The 21,375-nt window shown below is 42.8% G+C and overlaps 2 protein-coding genes across 9 annotated transcripts in view; one reads left to right on the forward strand and one right to left on the reverse strand.

Annotated features, from left to right (window-relative positions):
* LOC139263183 (polypeptide N-acetylgalactosaminyltransferase 11-like) overlaps positions 1-9,388 on the forward strand; it is a 34,750-nt gene extending 25,362 nt beyond the window's left edge. For all 5 annotated transcript variants that reach the window (XM_070878871.1, XM_070878873.1, XM_070878877.1 and 2 more), the window contains 2 exons: positions 1,784-1,921; positions 6,353-9,388. In XM_070878871.1, coding sequence (XP_070734972.1) covers positions 1,784-1,921; positions 6,353-6,484 — 270 coding nt within the window. In that variant the 3' untranslated portion in view covers positions 6,485-9,388. The remainder of the gene's footprint in view (positions 1-1,783; positions 1,922-6,352) is intronic.
* A 2,491-nt stretch (positions 9,389-11,879) lies between these two features.
* Positions 11,880-21,375, reverse strand: part of pcnx1 (pecanex 1) — a 320,670-nt gene continuing 311,174 nt past the window's right edge. For all 4 annotated transcript variants that reach the window (XM_070878882.1, XM_070878880.1, XM_070878879.1 and 1 more), the window contains one exon: positions 11,880-13,165. In XM_070878882.1, the coding sequence (XP_070734983.1) occupies positions 13,025-13,165 (141 nt within the window). In that variant the 3' untranslated portion in view covers positions 11,880-13,024. The remainder of the gene's footprint in view (positions 13,166-21,375) is intronic.

Consider the following 21,375-nt stretch of genomic DNA (forward strand, 5'->3'; position numbering starts at 1 on the left):
CCTACTCCTGTTCCTAATTCTTATGTTCTTATGTACATACATTATAAGTTCTGCTCTAGCACATCTAACACACTTTGAAAGTGTCATACTTACAAAGTGTATGCCACACAATGCATCTGATTGGCTCAATATTCATGAAACAACAAATCATAACTGAGTAATTGAGAGAAAAGAGAAAGAAATCCAACCATTTCTGGCTGTTTCTGACCTTGATAATCTGGCTTCTCTGTTAACTATAGATTTGGAAGCAGCTACCAATCTACCAACAACAGTTAGCTTCTAATTCATCTCAGCATGGGCCTATTTATTGACCTGTGACGAAAGGGACGGACCTAGTTAAATAGCTAACTGTTGCTCCACCGGAGCAATAGTTAGCTTTCCAAGATCGCCCCTTTGTGTCCCTTACCTGGGGTCTGAAGGCATAAACACCCTAATTTTTGTATAGTACACTATGTTACAGGGTATAACAATCCTGCCATTATAAAACAGCATATCCTTCAGCTTAACCCTGAATGACACCATGGGATATCTGCTCATTTTTTAATAAAAGAGAGCTACACTTATCAGATCTGCCCTCTCCCAGTTTCCTACATGGTTCTTAGTATTTACGATATGTAGCTTCCTATATCTATCTATAATGTATTAAAATTCTACATCTGCATCACTTGATTTCATGTTGTCAAATTTTTGTATCAACTTTTTACAATAATTCCCGAAGTGCACATTTAATATGAATTTTGTCTGTAAACTTGTCGCACTATAGTTAATACCCTTCAACCGCTGGTGTCCTAAGCTCCCTTTAGTGGCTTTGCTCACTGTCTCAAAAACTGGCCCTGCTGTTTCAGGCCTGCTCTAAGAGAATGCCAACTTTTGATCAGTCGGCTCCACTTCTTTTGAGCTTCATGGTACATTATAATAAACCAAGTTGGTATTGTTTCTTTTAAGCTCTGTACTGCAAGATATTTTCTTTTCTTTAAAGATGTTGCAAGCAGCACTAAAGGTCGCGAGTCAGTAACTTGCTCCAGATTGAGACTGCCGTGTCTGGGAGGATCTGAGGTCACAGCTAAAACATTGCTGATTTTCTTTCCCGTCTGTAGCAATGTCCTGACAGTGGAGAATGGGTACAAATGTAGCTGCTTTGTATGCAACACCTGCTCCTATGTGCAAACAAGCAAGGCCGACGTCTATAAAAACCTGCAAAGCAACAAACTAAATATATCCCAAATTAAAATAATTTGATAATGTGTTGACTGGAGCTGCTACTGGAGAAAATGTTGAATCTACCAGTAGGAATGTGTGCACAGGCATATTTCATGCAGTGATGGATCCTATCTGCCAATCAACCCAAGGTGGCCACATCTTAAAAGTGCTGCAACGCAGGGAGTGGGCATTGACATCATCCCTCAAACATCTGACATGAGGGTTCAGCCATTTGACTCCTCCCTGACTGCCTCCACTGCTTAAATGTCTCCCTTTAGTTCAAGTGTTGTTGAGCTTGAGCTGATAAAGTAGACACATACCTAATATAATGAGAGAATTTACTTTCTCAACTGTGCTAGAATCTGTTATCAACTGAGTGTAATGAAAGCATTGTATAAGAACTTACTACTTCCATCACTACTGTGTAAGTTTCTCAGCTGTTATTTGTCTGGTCAAAACACCCTATGTTCATTTATTTATTCTTGATCACCTGCTTTCATGTTGCTGTTAAAAGTCTGGCTGACCTTATACAGAGATATTGTGTGTTTTTACTTTTCATTCATACTTGTTGATGTGCTTACAGGTTTGGATTTACAATGAAGAACATGATCTGATTCTGGCCAACCTTCTTTGTTTGGACATGTCCGAAACCCATTCATCAGACTCTCCTCGTCTTATGAAATGTCACGGCAGTGGAGGGTCACAACAGTGGACTCTAGGAGTAAGATTAGTTCCCCACCTGAAAGCTTTTTACATTTTGCCAGTATGGTGTCTGCACAGACTTATTTCCATATAATGGCTTCATAGCTTCTTGTGTGTTATCAAAAGGTGTGACTGAACTAGCTATGCAATGGCACAGTGTATTGATTCCCACCATTGAATACTACGAACATATGAAAAATGACGGACAGGTAAAGACCATCTGGTCCATCAAGCCTGTCCCACACAGTTGCGATACCTTGTGTATCACAATATATACACTCCACCCCACCTGAAACCATGTGATCTCCTGGGAGAGGCAAAAAAAAAACAGGCCAATTTGGGGGGAAAAATCTGGGAAATTCCTCTCCGACCCATCTAGACAATCAAAACTAGTCCAGGACTAATACTAATACTAGGGTGCAGATTAGCAGCAGGACCCTTCCCAGCTTAATAGGGATCTCAGTGTGCTGTTGCCAGTAAGCAGCAAATGGAGGCCTCGGAAGAAAAACAAGTGGGAGCAGCTCCTTGGCTGTGCTTACCACCTATTGGCTAGTTTCTGAGTGTGATTTGGATAGGCCTGGGAACAGGCTACTTGCCTACAATCTTTGCCTGGATCTGGCATCTGGAGAACAAAAAAAGGCAAGAGAATAGCTTTCTTAAAAAAAAAAGTAATCACAAAACAGAATGGCTATAATAAACTAAATGTTATTTTAACAATTGAGTATGATAAAGAACAATTCTGACTAACATACTATGCAACAAACTGAGACTGATAGGGCACAGGTTCCTGTCAGTGGTTTAATCCTACGGGATGGCTCTGTCCTCAGTCCAGCCATCAGGGGAGACACTAAATGCAGAGACAAATCAGGGGAGGAGGCTGCCTGGGTCATTCTCATGGCTAGCTCTAGAGTGGAATGTCTGGGATCAGGTTATCTGTCCGCCTCCTTGGTTTTAAAAATAAATTCATTTCATTTGGAGGATTAACAATTCATTTTCAGTTAATATTATAAGATATTTCATAATTCTCAACGACTATAATATTCCAATGAGAAATAAAAACTCCACGGGAAAAGTTGTCCAACCGTGGCTAACTAAAGAGGTTAAAGATAGTATTAGATTAAAAGAAGAGACTTATAATGTTGTGAAGAACAGTAGTAAGATTGCGCATAATGAGAGTTTTAGAAACCAGCAAAGAATAACTGAAAAATTGATAGAAGGAGAAAATAGATTGAGAGTAAACTAGCCAGAAATATAAAAACAGATTGTAAGAACTTCTCCAAGTATGTAAATCGAGCAGAAAGTAAACGTGGGTCCCTTAGAGGTGGAGTTAGGAGAAATTAGAATAGAAATAAGAAAATGGCAGACATTAAGCAAATATTGTGTATCTCTTCACAGTTGAAGACACAACACATACCAGAAAGAGTGAGGAGCCAAGGGGGTAATGAGAGTGAGGAACTTAAAAATAATTAATATTAGTAAAGAAAAAGTTCTGGAGAAATTAATGCAACTAAAAGCCAACAAATCCCCAGGATCTGATGGTCTACATCCTAGGATTCTAAAAGAGGTGGCTGTAGAGATAGTTTGTTCGTTCCAAAATTCCCTAGATTCTGGAATAGTCCCAGTGAATTGGAAGGTAGCAAATGTAACACTGCTATTCAAGAAAGGAGGGAGAGAGAAAACGGGGAACTACAGGCTAGTTAGCTGGACATCAATCATCAGAAAATGCTGGAATCCATTATGAAGGAAGTGGTAACAGGGTTCTTAGAAAATCATAATAGGATTAGGCAGAATCAAAATGGTGTTATGAAAGGGAAATCGTATTCAACAAATGTATTAGTTTTTTGAGGATGTAACTAGCAGAGTAGATAAATAGGAACCAGTGGATTTAGTATATTTGGATTTTCAAAAGGCATGACAGTGCCACACAAAGGTTATTGGAAAAGATAAGGGCTCAAGGGGTTGGAGGTAATATATTAGCATAGATAGAGGATTGGTTAAAGGTCAGAAAACAGAGTAGGAATAAATGGGTCATTTTCAGATTGGTAGGCTGTTACTGGTGGAGTGTCGCAAGGATCAGTGGTGGGGCCTCAGCTATTTACAATTTATATTAATGACTTCGATGAAAGGACCAAATGTCATATATCCCAAGTTTGCTGACGATGCAAAGCTAGATGGGAAAGTAAGCTATGAGGAGGACACACCAAAGAGATTGCAAAGGGATATAGACAGGTTAAGTGAGTGGGCAAGAAGGTGGCAGATGGACTATAATGTGGGGAAATTTGAGGTTATTCATTTTGGTAGGAAGAATAGAAGACAATATTTTTAAAAAGGTGATAAACTTTTAAATGTTGGTGTTCAGAGGGATTTGAGTGCCCTTGTACACAAAACACAAAAGTTTACATGTAGGTACAGCAAGCAATTAGGAAGGCAAATTATATGTTGGCCTTTATTGCAAGAGGGAGTACAAGAGTAAGAAAGTCTTGCTGCAATTGTACAGTTCTTTGGTGAGACCCCACCTGGAGTATTGTGTACAGTTTTGGTCTTCGTACCGAAGGAAGGATATACTTGCCTTGGCGGGGGTGCAACGGAGGTTCACCAGACTGATTCCTGGGATTAGAGGGTTGTCCTGTGAGGAGAGATTGAGTAGACTAGGCCTATATTCTCCAGAGTTTAGAAGAATGAGAGATGATCTCATATAAAATTCTTAAGGGGCTCGACAGGGTGGATGCAGAGAGGATGTTTCCCTGGCTGGGGAGTCCAGAACTAGGGATCACGATCTCAGAATAATAGGTTGGCCATTTAGGACTGAGATGAGGAGAAATTTCTTCACTCAGAGGGTTGTGAATCTTTGGAATTCTCTACTCCAGAGGGCTGTGAAATGCTCCGTTGTTGAGTATATTCAAAACTGAGATAGATAGCTTTTTGGACTCTTAAGAGATATGGGAATCGGGCGGGAAGGTGAAGTTGAGGTCGAGGATCAGTCATGATCTTACTGAATGGTGGAGCTTTATGGTCTACTGCAGCTCTTTTTTCTTGTTTTTTATATTTATTGAGGTAACCATCACTGTCTCCTTACAAGCAGCAACCCGCAATCCTCTCTTGCCGACCTTCCCACCTAGTTGCCCAGGTACCATCTTGTCCTTCCCATCTTGCTCAGCCCACATGCCACTGTCTCCCAGACTCCGCTAGTTGATCAATAATCACTGCCCCTCTCCGCATTTCCCTCCAGAATGTCAGTTCACTTGTGAACAAGGCACTTGCCATCCATGACCTTATAGTGGATGATTGCATTGACATCCTGGCTTTGACAGAAACTTGGTTCATAGGTGGTGACATCTTGCCCCTTATTAGAGGCTCCATACCTGGCTATACTTTACATCACCTGCCCTGCCCAGACTGGTCCACTGCCGATGTGGTCCTTATCACCAAATAACACCTTGGTGTCTCCTTCTGGTACCTTCACCTCCTTTAAGCACCTTTCCTTGTTCAGCCCCTCTCCTTGTCCTCTGCTGCTCCCCTTCCCCCGTGCCTATGAAGGCAAAGATCAATCCCCTTCTCCGGTTCCTCCCTGCTCTGGCCTTGAACCCACGTCTTTTTCTGGATTATCTCCCATTTCTCCATACACTTGCAAACTACCATCCATATTCAGCCTCCATTTCTTCAAAGTCCTTGAATGAATCTAGCGCTGGTTGAATGCCAACTCTCCGATATCCTACCTCTTCCTGGACCATGGCCCCATTACTGAACAGCAAGCCATCAACTTCCCTGGAGATCTTCTAACCCCCCTCCCTCCACCCATGGCCTCCATACTCCATATAGCCTGTTGCTGCCCCACAGAATTTATTTTTTCTGATCTCCATTCCATATTTTCTCCCAGTCTCCCAATGCCTCTAATTTAAAATTCTCATCCTCGTGCTCAAATTCCTTCATGGCCTTGTCCCTCCCTATCTCTGACCTCAACTCCCCACCCCAGTCCTCCGACCTATTATACATCCCTCTCCCTTTGCCCACCCATTAACAGCTGTGACTTCAGCTACCTAGGCTCCAAGCCCTGGAAATCACTCCCTAAATCCCTTCACCAATCTCTCCTCCTTTAAGACCCGCTTTGAAGCCCCTTGACCAAACTTTAGGTCGCCATCTTTAATATTTCCTTGTGTCCATTTTTGTCCAATTATGCCTCTCTGAAGTGTCTTGAAATGTTTTTGTATGTTAATGCAAGTTTTTAATATTTATTGAAGTTCTGTAACGATACAGTAATTTTTGCAGGTCCATGTTACTGCCTTTTTACATACCGATGGTAATATGAATTCGAGCTATTATCACAGCAGGAATATGTGTTGAGTCCCAGAGGCATTTTCAGGGTGCTGCAGACCAATGCCTGGTCTGAAAAGACTTGCTGTCTATTTAAAATTAAAGTTTACACTGTAATCTTTGTTTCATGTTTTTATAGGTAAATAATTCTTTATATCAGATATCGGCTGGACAGTGCCTGAAGGTGATAGATCCAGATAATCCGAAAGGATATGTTGCCATGGCAATCTGTGATGGTTCCAGATCGCAGCAGTGGAAGCTGGACAACTGAAGTTGAGCAATAGACTAAAATGCTTCATGTGGAGCAGTTTAAACAACTTCCTGAAACGTGTAGGCATAGAAAGGATAGCAGTTAACGTTTGAAATAGAGATGGTAGTAGAACTGCCCACTTTTAATTAGGTGAATAGTAATTTTATCAAAGAATTTTGACTGTTTTCTCCCTTAGACTCCTACCATTATTGTGAGATGAAAAGTTTTAATTGTGAAAAATATGGAATTAACATAGTTATTTATGTTTTTATTTTGACAAGGGTCCAATTTACTCAGCCCTGAGTATGATGGTAGCTTAAAATGAGTTTCCCCACTGCCAAGTAAGGTGAGTCCTGCAGACCAGGTTCTAGGTTTGATGCCAAGTCTGAGCTGACTTTTGGGGGAGATATCACAGAATGACTGGCAGTCATGGAACTGTACCAAAACATGCGTAAAGGAAAAGGGGGGGAAAAAATCATGTTTCAACTTGGTACAAATTAACTTAAAAGTAAGTTCTCAAAAGAAATCACTAATTAAAAATGTCCAAATTGCACATGATTTTCTTTTTCTGAATGGACTACCAATTCTGATGTGAAATGTTGAATTTCTGATTTTCTTCATTACTTGCGCTGAGATCATTTGGTGGAACAGCTCGTATAAAAAGTGGGGAGCAATATTATTTTGGTTGCAGATTTGCAACCTTGAATTACTTAATAGATTGCAATGAAAATCCTGTTAAAGGGTTGACTTATTTTAATGTTGAATTGGATGTATATAAAGAATATTTAAGTTAAAACCACATTTGTACTAGATAGTACTAAAGATAGCTTATGTTGCAGTTACATTGTTTGAAAGTGGTGTCTGCTTCAAGAGCAGTGAGAGTGGCAGCACCAAATTATATTGTTAGCTCAGCTGGATTCTCCAAATGGGAGAGAAACTGCACTGCATTTGTAGAAATCGTCAGTCACTGATGTTTGAATACCAGTAATGTTTCTAACGTTACTGTCCTGTCAATTCTTTTCTAACACAGCAAGAGGATTTCCTCTGTTCTCTTTGTCTAAGTGACTTGGTAAATGCTGGAGGAGGTTTTTCCTGTTCACTGTGCAATAATGACTTAATAAAAACAAGAGCATTTCCTCAGGTCACTATTTCTAACAAAATTGTAAACCTGTTCTGCTTTTACAATTTCACGAGAAAAAGTAAGAAATCTTGCTGCTGTGATGCCACTAATCAAACAACCAGAGGAAATTCACCCATAAAGCTCTGAAAGCTGGTTCAACAGACTTGAGAAAGGTTTGTAAATGAAACCGTTCTTGAATTTTCTGCTCCAGTGATGTGCTAGTCACAGAGGTACAGTCGTGTAGTGGCTGTATTATCGGACTAGTAATCCAGAGGGCGATAGTCCAAAGAACACCCCAGCAGTTTGAGAATTTGAATTCAGTTTTTTTTAAAATCTGGAAATAAAAAAATTGGCATCAGTAAAAGTGATTATGAAGTTGTTGGATTGTTGTAAAATAACAACTGGTTCACTAATGTCCTTTTATGGAATGAGACCTGCCGTTCTCGCAGTTTGTGACTCCAGTGCCATACCAAAGTGACTCTTAACTGCGTTCAGAAATGGCCTAGCAATCCATTCAGTTGTATCAAACCACTCCTGAGAATGAATGAAAACAAAAAGCAAAAACATTAAAATAGGCATTGAGTAAAGTTGTTGCAACTTTATTCTGACCTAATTTAGAAAGTTTTAATTTGCATTGTAATTTCTGACCAAATTCCTTCTATTGAAACATTTATTTCACTTACTGATTTGAGCACAATATGTTTTTATGAAATTGGACCAAAAAATCTCAAACCGGTTCAAAAATATCAACCAGTTAACAGGTGCTTTCTGGCGATTTACATAAAATGAATAGAGAGTCAGTGTGTGTATTTATCGTACAGTATTTGCTGGAAGGAATTTGTTGAAAGTGTAACTTTAGAAATCGAATGTCTACACATCGTAACAAACAATGATATTGGTTGGTATGGAGCGGATTGAAACCACTAATACTGAGTGCAGATATAATCAGTATACTATGCCAGAGTGATAGCTTCTGTCCCTGAATGTAGAGATGTTCGCCAGTGTTTTTTACTGGTGCTCCCCGACAGCTTGGCAGGAAATTCATAACGAGTGCATAAGTAGAAAACCCTAGTTGGTTCATCACATATTTGGGAGTGGTTGATGAACAAATAATACCACTGTACTAGAAGTAATTACACCATCAAGTATTGGAGCTGGACTTTCAAGTTGCTATGCCAAGGATATGGCAAAACTTTATAAACAGGTCTGTTTTTAAGCTAGGTACTCAGCAATTGCCGGACACTTCGCCATTTTTCAATAGGTTCCATTGTCTTTACTGATGTCTTGTGCAGAACTTTTGTTCTGAAGCATCACACCCCAGTATGTGGAGTGATTGAATTATTCTTTAAAAAGCTATTTTCTTTAATTGTATTTATTTTAGAGATGTTTTTCCTTTTTATTAAATAAAAAAATAATGGGATTTTATTAATAGATGAATATTAACTGGAAAGTTGTTAACATGATTTGGTTTTACTGGTGTCTTTCCTAAGTCGGGAATAAATTCAGGCTTGGTTTAAAAACAGCTTTGGTCACATTTGTCTACATAAATGATGTGGCTGTGACGTTGACTGATCCATATCTTGTATCAGCAAAAGAGCAGTTCATCTGAAGTCGAAGTAGCAAACGGTGAGCTGTGAATGAGATATTCTGCTTATGTCAATTATGCTCTATTGTTAATTTGAGAAATTCTCTGTATTGAACTGATAACTTTTTTATTTTGTTGAATGACAACTGCTAGATATTTATTGGAATAAAGATCTAATTTTAAATAATCCTGTTTTGATCATCTAACAAATGCAAAACCTCTTTTAGCCATTTGATTTTGAATAATTTCATTTAATGATTTTGTTTCACAGCAGTGGAAAATATCACAGTGATGCATGGACTTTCACAAAATGACACTATCAGCATGGGCCAATTAGCAAATTCTCATTAGTTGACTGCATACTGTTACATTCTTCATTTATTTTTTAAATATTTGTTTTATCACTGATGAAATTGTAAGTGTTTAGTCAAGAGAAAGGTGTTAGCAGCCATGTTGTGAAGGAGCAAACATACCATAAGAAATAGGAGCAGGAGTAGGCCATTTGGCCTCTCGAGCCTGCTCCATCGTTCAATAAGATCATGGCTGATCTGATCATGGACACAGCTCCACTTCCCTGTCCTCTTTCCATAACCCTTTATTCCCTTATCGCTCAAAAATCTGTCTTATCTCCACCTTAAATATATTCAATGACCCAGCCTCCACAGCTCTCTGGGGAAGAGAATTCCAAAGATTTACAACCCGAAGAGAAGACATTTCTCCTCATCTCAGTTTTAAATGGGCGGCCCCTTATTCTAAGACTATGTCCCCTAATTTTAGTTCCCCTGAGTAGAAATACCCTCTCTGCATCCACCTTGACGAGCCCCCTCATTATCTTATATGTTTCGATAAAATTACCTCATTCTTCTAAACGCCAATGTGTATAGGCCCAACCTACTCAACCTATCCTCATAAATCAATCCCCTCATCTCCAGAATCAACCGAGTGAATCTTCTCTGAACAGCCTCCAATGCAAGTATATCCTTCCTTAAATACGGAGACCAAAACTGTACGCAGTACTCTAGGTGTGGCCTCACCAATACTCCGTACAGTTGTAGCAGGATTTCTCTGCTTCTATACTCTATTCCCCCTGCAATAAAGGCCAACCTTCCATTTGCCTTCCTGATTACTTGCTGTACCTGCATACTAACTTTTTGTGTTTCATGCACAAGGACCCCCAGGTCTCTGTACTACAGAACTTTGCAATTTTTCTCCATTTAAATTATTATTTGCTTTTCTATTATTTCTGCCAAAGTGGATAACCTCTCATTTTCTCACAATGTACTCCATCTGACAAATTTTTGCCCATTCACTTAGCCTGTAAATGTCCCTTTGCAGATTTTTCGTGTCCTCCTCACAATTTGCTTTCTCACCCATCTTTGTATCATCAGCAAACTTGGCTACATTACACTCGGTCCCTTCATCTAAAATCATTAATATAGATTGTAAATAGTTAACAATGCTGATAATGCCAGAACAGCAAGATCAAGGAGCACGCAAAATCAGACAGCAACACAGGAAAAATCATTGGCCTGCCACGAAAGGTCAATTGCAGACCTACACAGAGTTAAGGTTTTTGGAGCAAATGTTCTTTATGACAACATTTGAGGAAGCACTGAAGACAGCAAGGACACGGAATCCTCTGTGGGCGGGGGATTTCAATGCTCAATGACCAGGAGTGGCTCAGTAGTAACACCGCTGAAACAGCAAAGGCTACAGACCTCATCAACATCCCGGCAGTAGTGGTGAAGACTTGTGCTCCAGAACTAGCCACGCCTCTAGCTAAGTTGTTCTGGTATAGCTACAATACAGGCATCGATCTGACAATGTGGAAAATCCTGAAACTCCCCAACAAACGGCACTGTGCGAGCACCTTCACCGTAAAGACTGCAGCAGTTCAAGAAGCAGCCTTGTCACCACCTTCTCGAGGGCAACTTGGGATGGGCAATAAATGGCAGCCTTGCCAGTGGTGCTCCCATGCTGAGAATTTTAACAGCCTGCAACTCAGTCAAACAACCTCAATATATAAAAAACATTTATACTATATAAAAATATTATACGCTAATGACCTGTAAATCCTGGCCTCCTCTGGTCTGTACAAACCTATGGAGTTCCGTTATTATGAATGAATCTCAGGAGCCAGGACATTTGCATGGGCAAGATTGTGGTATTTATCCATATCTTGCCCAGCAAATGTCCTTTAAAACTCTTCTGCCTGATAAAAGCAGGTGCATAGCGCCTACTTTACAAGCGTAAGAGTTTTAAAACACACAAAAACATTGTAAAATAACGTTTTAAAAGCACATTTTGTTAAAAACCCTGCCTATTAAGGTAAGTTTATTTTAAACCATAATTTAAAAAACTTAGAAATCTGAATTTTTTTTATATAAGACAAATAATTTTAATTTAAATTGATGTTAAATATGTGGTGTCTTTTTTCTGTTTTTTTTAATTAGTGTTTTGGGTGGGGGCTGATTCTCAATCATAATGGGAACCCAAACTTATGGAGTTCCATTATTATGAATGAGAAAATACTGTACCTTGATTGGCTGCCCAGAGCCATGTGACTGCAGCTCCAACTTACGGACGTGTGAATTGGCTGTGAATGGCTTTGGAATGTCCCGAGGTTATGAAAGGTGCGCTATAAACACGAGTTTGTTTGTATATTACAACACAAAGCTTAAATGAAATTGGAGACAGAAATGTTACACCAAGGAGGATATGCTTTATTATAAAATTGCTTTTATTGATCATAGTTTCAATACTGTAATTAGTTTCAGATGCAGCACACTGCAAAAAAAAACATCTTCACTTAGGCTTCTGTCATCTTTGTTTTAAACATCAACTACATTATTTACAAGTTTTCTGTATACATACACATAAGCACCCATCCCCTTGATATATGTTTTGTGGTGGTGGTAGTTGCTTTGATACAGAGGGGAGGGGTTTAAATTGCACGGCCTGCGAGGAAACAGTGAACTGTATCCAGTCATTTTGCAATTCAGTCCAGCGAAACTACTGCTGAACCCACTGTTAACTTTATCTTAAAATTTCTTTTCCCTGAATATACAGAAACGAAAGATTTTATAACAAAAAAGTTCACAGTAATAAATATCAAAAAAATTATACAACTGTATACAAGTTCTATTGAAACAAATAAAAATAAATTTCAAGTCAAAAGAAACAACAAGAGAAAAGGCGAGATCGGAGCATGACATGAGCTGATGATTAATGTTCTCATCCTGAAAGGCATTTTAAAATATAATGGCATTTATATAAATAAAAAGCTCTGAGCAACCTCAGAATATTTAGTGCATTGTTGTTAATTAGTGCAGTTGTCTTTAACACAGTCACGACTCAGAAGGAATGAGACAGTAGTGAAATGATCAAACTGGACATTATAGTTCTTTTGTATGGTCAATAGAATTGTAACCCATCAATAACTTCAAAAACAATATATATATTTTTTTAAAAGAGTTTAAACGTGCACTGTATGAAACTATGGCATTCTCAGTATTGGCAAATAAATAAACACAGACAAAATACTTGAACAAAATCTACCGAACAACTTAAGAAAAATGTTCTTTAAAGCATATGAGATGCATAGAATTTTTTTAAATGTTAAAAAAACAAAATATAATTTCAGATCAGAGTTCTGCCTCCATGCAGTTTTCCTTTCTCACCTCAGATGAGGTCCGACAAAGCAACATCCTTCAAATCTTTTTACTGCAAGGGGTTAAATTCTGGATAAGTTGTTCCAGCCTCCAGCTTTTGCAGTAATGCATTCAGACCACAGGATGGCAGGGTGAGATTTATTCTTGATTCCATCTACCGCACTCAAGCTACTGCTGCAAATGTTTCAAACTTCAGCCCCCAGTTCTAAGACCCCAGACTCAATGATGGGAACAAACTTGTCTTCAATCTGAACCAGCAGGATAGTCTTGTCTATGTGGGACCTGCTACTTGGCTCTCTGCTGCAAGGCACCCAACGGTGAATCACCTAATTATAAGAGAAGGAAATATTGAACTGGTATAATAAAGAAATACATAATACTGAAGAACTTTCCATAATCAAAAGTGCAAATTATTCTACCCATGTCTTCCATTTCTATTGAATATACTGATCTCCAGCTTAAAACTGCATTGAAATGCATTTAAGTATTTAAAGGGTATTATTTCACCGTACAAATTAATACCTCGCTTTGAGTTCTATTTATTTCTACTTTTTTTTACCCGTCTTCTTATGTTGTGTGTCATTAATAGCCAAGTGGGCAACTACCCCAAGGAGTCCACTTTCAAACCAGCTAGGAGCATGATGGAGGTCCAGAGATCACTCTGATTTCCCCTTTCCATGGGAAAGTATTGGGCCTCCACTGCAGCACAACTGAGATTGGAGACCTGTACTGAGGCAGTCACTGTGGCTTTTCAATACAATTGAATAAAAAGAAAGTGAAAACATCTCCCAGTGAAGACAGCAATGAGAAGTTTGATCTATGGGCAAATGTCATTATGCTTAATGTATGGCACACATTCCATAGTCAAACTCGGTACAGTAATCCTCTCAGTAAATGTAACTCCTGAAACTGATTCTTTGGGGCCAGTCCCAGTTGTATTGGTGGGTGTTCTGTATAGCAGCTCATATGCAATCTTGTATTGATCCTATTTGCTGCCTTTGCATTGAAGGTTGCACGAGATAGTTGATGCAACAACCTGGCTGCAATGCTTGGTACAAGATGACTTAGGAGAAGGAATTCAGCAATTGGTGTCAATGCAGCACCCTGGCAAGGTTATGCAAGCACATCATTATGGGTACTATCATAAACCAAGCTCAGTTTACACCGATAAAGATTTAGCACCCGATGACTTGATTGCCTTAGTTTTGCATTGAGACAGACTTCAGAGCTGATCTGACCTCTGATGTACATCAAAGCAACAATCTTGGTTAGAGACAGCGGGTAGCACTCTCGCCTCAGAATCAGAAGGTCGTGGGTTCAAGTCCTACTCCAGAAACTTGAGCACACAAATCTTGGCTGACATTCCAGTGCAGTACTGAGGGGGTGCTGCACTGTCAGGTGCCATCTTCCAGATGAGACATTAAACTGAAGCCCCGTCTGCTCCTTTGGGTGAACGTAAAAGATCCCATTGCACTATTTATTCCTCAATCAACATAACTAAAAACAGTTTATCTGGTCTTTATCACATTGCTGTTTGTGAGATCTTGCTGTGTGGAAACTGACTGCTGCGTTTCCTACATTACAACGGACTACAATTCAAAAGTACTTCATTGGCTGTAAAGCACTTTGGGCCGTCTGGTGGTTGTGAAAGGCACTATTTAAATGCAAATCTTTCTTTCGAGGGAAAACCTTTTCAATTCCAAACTTATTTTTACCCCTGTTGCTGTGTCTCAGTCATTACATGGCCTATTTATACTTGGGCTGTCGACTCACATTTGTTGAGAATTTGTAGCACAATAACAATCGGGGAGGTATAAATAATCAAGTTGTGTACTCCGATTGGAGTTCACAGTAAAAAAAAACTTGCATCTGTTCCACTGTTTTGACTGGTACTACAGAGCAGTCAATTTGCACCAGGTAAAATCCTCTGTGCACTTAAGCTGTAAACAAGCTGGCATGTACCCAATAAGCAATTTAAATTAATACAACTCAGTCTATGAATAATAGAGGGACAAAATCTGAACTAAAAACCTTGTTTAAAACTTGATCTGAAGAATCCCAACAATGCAAATTACAAAGAATACAGCGGACTAGTATGTTCAAAGAATGAACACATCTTGGTAAGATGGTGAGGCACTTTTTGCATTGTCAGTCTCTTTCAGTATTAATCATGTCTTTGTAACTTAATTTTCTGTGTCCATACGTGTGCACATTTTGGCTACCGCTCTGGACCCGAGTTCCATCACTTCTGTCTCTCCCTTTTTCCTCCCTTACCCTCCCCCTGCCTTGATGTCTACTTTTCTTTCTCCGCCGTTATGTACTCTACCCTCACCGACCCATATTCTCCACTACTCATCATCCTTCCTACTCCTGCTACCCGTTCAAGGGTCGACTCCTGCCTAAATAATTCCACAGATTCCCTCTGTGCTTCTCTTGGCATCCTTCGAAAGGCACATCGAGGCACTCGCCGTTGCCACCTAGCTAGCAGCAACCCAAATTTCCCTATTTTACTCCCTCTCCACCTTAAGCGCCTGCTGCAAGCTAATCTCACCAACCTTCTCCCTGTCCCTTCCTGCTCTGCCCCTCTGGACTACACCAATAAATTAGATACCGTTGCCCCATTCCGCATTTCCCTTCAAAATATACATTCACTTGTAAATAAGGGCCTTGTCATCCATGACCTTATCGTGGACGATCAAATTGACATCATGGCATTGATGGAGACATGGTTGAGGGGTGATGACACCTTTCCCCTTAATGAAGCTTCCCCACCTGGCTACACTTTCTGTCATGTATTTCACTATCTTGCAATGACTTAAGTATGTAACTAATTCATGCAAACTGTACCTGTACCCTTGTAATGCACACCCTGACCACAGGGAGTGAGCTCCTCACCTGGGCTTCCAGGTATAAAAGGGGAGGTCCCACCCAGGATCAGCACTCTTTAGTCCTGGGAATAAAGTGAAGGTCCCAGAGTGACCGTATCTGATATATCCATGCCTCGTGTGAGTTTGTAACAAGGTGCAGAGACACTACATCTGGCGACGAGAAACGGGAATCACTGAACCACGAGGATGGCCACCGGCAGCACAGAGGAACGCTACTGTGTGGGTGAGGACTGGGACGACTTTGTGGAAAGACTCCAGCAGAGCTTTGTCACAAAGGACTGGCTGGAAGAGGCAGTGGCTGACAAGCGGAGGGCGCATCTACTGACCAGCTGTGGTCGACAGACGTATGCGCTGATGAAAGACCTGCTTGCACCCCAAAAGCCAGCGGACAAGTCCTTAGAGCTCAGCCAGCTGATAGTGAGCATCTCAAGCCGGCAAGTAGCGTACTCATGGCCCGGCACCGGTTCTACTCTCACCGGCATCGGGAGGGTCAAACCATCTCGGACTTCGTGGCGGAACTGCGACATTTGGCCAGTCTCTGTAAGTTCTCCGATGCCTGCAGGGGGGAGATGTTAAGGGACTTTTTCATCAAGGGCATTAATCATGCCGGCATTTTCAGGAAGCTCATAAAGACTAAGGATTTGACTTTAGAAGGGGCAGCGTTGATAGCTCAGACCTTCATGGAAGGGAAAGAGGAGACCAAGCTAATTTACGCACACAGCCCTGGTTTTAAAGTTGCGTTGAACCAGGGAATCAATGTTCTAAAAATGACACACAACCCCACAGGCAGGCATGGGCAATTCAACGCCGTCCAGGCAGGCAAGGGCAATTCGACACCATCCAGGTAGCAACAAGCTCCTGGCAACAGGAACAATGGAAAGGGGATCGGCAATTCACGCCATCACGAGGAATGCCTGGGAATAGTCCTTTTGTTAACAGCAATCTCAGCTCATGTTGGAGATGTGGGAGCAGACACACTGCAAAAATCTGCAGGTTCAAACTTTACACCTGTAGGATTTGTAATGTCACATGACACGTGTCCAGGATGTGCAAAAAGGCAGTAGCGAGGCTAGTCTGCGAGACAGAGGAACCAGACGAGGGGTCTGAAATGCAAGATGAGGCCTGGGGAACAACCATGGAGGCTGAAGTTCAGAGAGTTCATGTGGCTGACGTCCACAGCTCATACACCAAAACGCCACCCATGATGATGAAAGTCTTACTGAATGGCATCCCCGGTGCACATGGAGCTGGATACCGGAGCTAGCCAGTCACTCATGAGCGCCCAACAATTTGAGAGACCATGGCCACACAGAGCTAGCAGGCTCAAATTGGAACGCATTGAGACGCAGCTACGTATGTACACCAAAGAGATCATCCCAGTGCTGGGCAGTGCAAACTTGGTGGTAACGTATAATGGATCACAGAACAGGCTGCCACTCTGGATTGTTCCGGGAAATGGCCCCGCGCTCTTGGGTAGGAGTTTGCTAGCTGAGATGAATTGGAAATGGGGGGGATGTGCACGCCATTTCATCCGTGGAGCGAAGTTCATGCTCGCAGGTATTGCAAAAATTCGAGTCACTCTTTCAACCCGGTGTCGGAACGTTCAAGAGCACTAAAGTAGTGATACACATCACTCCAGATGACAGACCTGTGCACCACAACGCCAGAGCGGTGCCGTACGTGATGCGTGAAAAAATTGAAAGTGAACTGGACAGGCTGCTCAGAGAGGGCATAATTTTGCCTGTTAAATTCAGCGACTGGGCAAGTCCCATTGTTCCCATCCTCAAAGCAGGTGGCTCGGTCAGGATTTGTGGCGATTACAAAGCCACCATCAACTGAGTGTCGCTGCAAGACCAATACCTGCTCCCGAGAGTGGAGGACCTTTTTGCCACGCTGGCAGGTGGTAAGCTGTTCACGAAACTGGACCTCACTTCGGCCTACATGACTCAGGAACTGGCTGAAGAATCCAAGTTTCTGACCACCATGACACACAAAGGATTATTTGTTTACAATTTGTGTCCGATTGGCATTCGTTCGGCAACGGCTATCTTTCAGCGAAACATGGAAAGCTTGCTCAAGTCTATCCCTGGAACGATCGTGTTCCAAGACGACATCCTTATAACGGGTCGAGACACTGAGGAACACCTCCACAACCTGGAGGAGGTGCTACGCCGATTGGAACTGGTAGGCCTGCGGCTGAAAAAGGTCAAGTGCGTGTTTTTGGCCCCAGAGGTCGAGTTTCTGGGCAGGAGGGTTGCCGCAGACGGGATCCGGCCCACTGAATCAAAAACTGAGGCGATTCGCCAGGCGCCCAAGCCCGGCAACGCGTCGGAGTTGCGATCATTCCTGGAACTCTTGAACTATTTTGGGAACTTCCTGCCGAACTTAAGCACATTGTTGGAGCCGTTACACATGCTCCTCCGTAAAGGTTGTGAATGGTCTTGGGGGGATTGTCAAGAACGGGCTTTCAATAAGGCGAGGAACCTGCTGTGTTCCAACAAACTGTTGACTTTGTATGACCCCTTTAAAAAACTGGTTTTAACATGCGATGCGTCATCCTACGGGGTTGGGTGTGTTTTGCAGCAGGGTAACGATGACGGCCGACTCCAACCGATGGCTTATGCCTCCAGGTCGCTCTCCCAGGCAGAGCGTGGATTCGGCATGGTCGAGAAGGAGGCACTCGCGTGTGTGTACAGTGTGAAAAAGATGCACCAGTACTTTTTCGGTAGACGGTTTGAGCTAGAGATGGACCACAAGCCGTTAACATCCCTGTTGTCCAACAGCAAGGCTGTCAACGCTAATGCGTCAGCTCGCATACAGCGATGGGCCCTCATGCTGGCTGCGCATGACTACACCATACGGCACCGGCCAGGCACCGAAAATTGCGCTAACGCGCTCAGCAGACTCCCACTGGCCACCACCGAGGGGGCGTCGGAGCAGAGCACCGAGATGGTCATGGCCGTTGAGGCTTTTGACACCGTGGGCTCCCCCAGCACAGCCTGCCAGACCAAACTCTGGACCAACAGGGACCCCCTCCTATCCATGATAAAGAAATGTGCCCTGACTGGGGACTAGGCGCCCGCACACAGGGCGTGCCCCGAGGAAGTCAGGCCGTTTCAGAGACGGATGGATGAACTCTCCGTCCAAGCCGACTGCCTGTTATGGGGCAGCCGGGTAGTCATGCCCCAGAAAGGAAGGGAAGCGTTCATCAGGGAACTCCACAGCGAGCACCCTGACATTGTGTTAATGAAGGCCATTGCCCGGTCACACGTGTGGTGGCCAGGGCTTGACTCAGACCTGGAACACTGGGTTCGCAGGTGCACAACGTGTGCCCAGCTGGGCAATGCCCCCAGGGAGGCCCCACTCAGCCCGTGGCCCTGGCCCACCAGGCCATCGTCATGTATTCACATGGACTATGCGGGCCCGTTCATGGGAAAAATGTTCCTGATCGTTGTCGATGCATACTCGAAGTGGATCGAGTGCATCATATTGAACTCGTGCATGACATCCATCACTGTGGCGTGTCTGCGTACGGTTTTCGCGACCCACAGCTTGCCGGACATCCTGGTCAGCGATAATGGCCCGTGTTTTACCAGCCATGAATTCCAGGAGTTTATGTCGGGGAATGGGATCAAGCACGTCCGGACAGCGCCGTTCAAGCCGGCCTCCCAATGGCCAGGCGGAACGGGCGGTCCAAGTCATAAAGCAGGGCATGCTACGCATCCAAGGACCCTCCCTTCAGTACCACCTATTGCGCCTCCTGCTGGCCTACAGGTCCCGGCCACACTCGCTCACGGGAGTCCCGCCAGCGGAACTCCTCATGAAACGCACACTCAAGACGCGGCTGTCCCTCATTCACCCAGACCTGGCAGACATTGTTGAGGGCAAGCGCCAGTCCCAAACCGAGCTCCATGATCGAGGCTCAAGGGGGAGGTGTATAGAAATAGATGACCCAGTATTTGTTCTTAACCATGCTTTGGGACCCAAATGGCTTGAGGGCACCGTAATTGGCAAAGAAGGAAACAGGATTATGGTGGTCAGACTAAACAATGGGCAGATATGCCGCAAACACTTGGACCAAGTAAAGACAAGGTTCAGTGCAGACACGGAGGAGCCAGAAGAAGAGCATGATGAGGTAGCACCCATACCACTGCCAGCGTATGAGCAACAAAGACATCCCTCAGCATTCACAGTCCCTGCGGCCAGCCTGGACAGGCCGGAATCACCTCAAGTGACAGAGACGCGTGCTGAGGCTCAACTGCGGCGCTCCACGAGAGAGCGTCGACCACCCGATAGACTTAACCTCTGAAACTAAAAGACCTAAGGGGGGAGGTGATGTCATGTATTTCACCATCTTGCAATGAGTATAAGTATGTAACTGTAAATCATGCATACGGTACCTGTATCCTTGTAATGCACACCCTGACCACAGGGGGTGAGCTCCTCACCTGGGCTTCCAGGTATAAAAGTGGAGGTCCCACCCAGGATCAGCACTCTTTAGTCCTGGGAATAAAGTGAAGGTCACAGAGTGACCGTTTCTGATATATCCATGTCTCGTGTGAATTTGTAACAAGGTGCCGAGACACTACACTTTCCACCATATTCCACGCCCAAACCGCCTACTATCTAAATCACACTAGTTTCCCTAATCCTCCGGCAACTTCTCCTTTAAGCATCTTGCCTTGTTCCATTCCTCATGACTCGCTTTTAAAATCTTTATTCTGTACCGCTCACCAAAATACCAATTTTCTCAATGAGATATCTTCTCTGTTTTGCTCCCTCAACATTAAGGAATTTCTCATCCTTGGTGATTTCAATTTTCATCTCAACTCACCTTGCTCTCTTCTCCCGAGTTCACTGCCCTGCTTTCCTCCCTGAATCTCTCCCTTCATGTTAACTCCCTCACCCATATACACGGCAACCCCCTCAATCTTATCGTCTCACGTGGTCTCGCTCTGTAACCATCACCGATGAGGCAATGTCTGACCATTTCCTTCTATCACTACCCATATTCCCCTTCCCCCTCCTAAACCCATTTATTTTCATATTTGTTCTGGAGAAAACTCTCAAGTCCCTTTCCACTGCACTTTCGAATTCCCAACTATCTAGCCTTTGGGCGACTATTCTTCATGACACCTCTGCAGCTACTGACTTACTTAATCACACATCCTCTCCATCACCTTTGATGCCATTGTTCCCACTAAAACCATTACACTCTCTCACCTTAGTTGTTTCCCCTGGTATGCCCCTCATCTCTGCTCCCTCAAGTCCAAGGGACGCAAACATCAATGTCTTTGGCGGACAACTGGTCTTATCATCCATCACCAGATTTGACTAGTTCATATAAACTATCGCCCCATTTTCAACCTCTCTTTCCTCTCCAAAGCTCTTGCATAGGTTGTCACCTCCCAAATCCATGCCCATCTTTCCCAGAACTCCTTGCTTGAATCCCTCCAATCAGGCTATCACCCCTGCCACAGTACTGAAGCTGCTCTTACCAAAGTCACAAATGATATCCCAATTGACTGCGATAAAGGTAATCCATCCCTTCTTGTCCTTCTGGACCTGTCTGCAGCCTTCGACATGGTTGACTACAAAATTCTGCTCCAATGCCTCTCCACCGTTGTCCAGCTGGATGGGGTTGGACT

This window comes from Pristiophorus japonicus, chromosome 4 (assembly GCF_044704955.1).
Source record: "Pristiophorus japonicus isolate sPriJap1 chromosome 4, sPriJap1.hap1, whole genome shotgun sequence".
Classification (NCBI taxonomy): Eukaryota; Metazoa; Chordata; class Chondrichthyes; family Pristiophoridae; genus Pristiophorus; species Pristiophorus japonicus.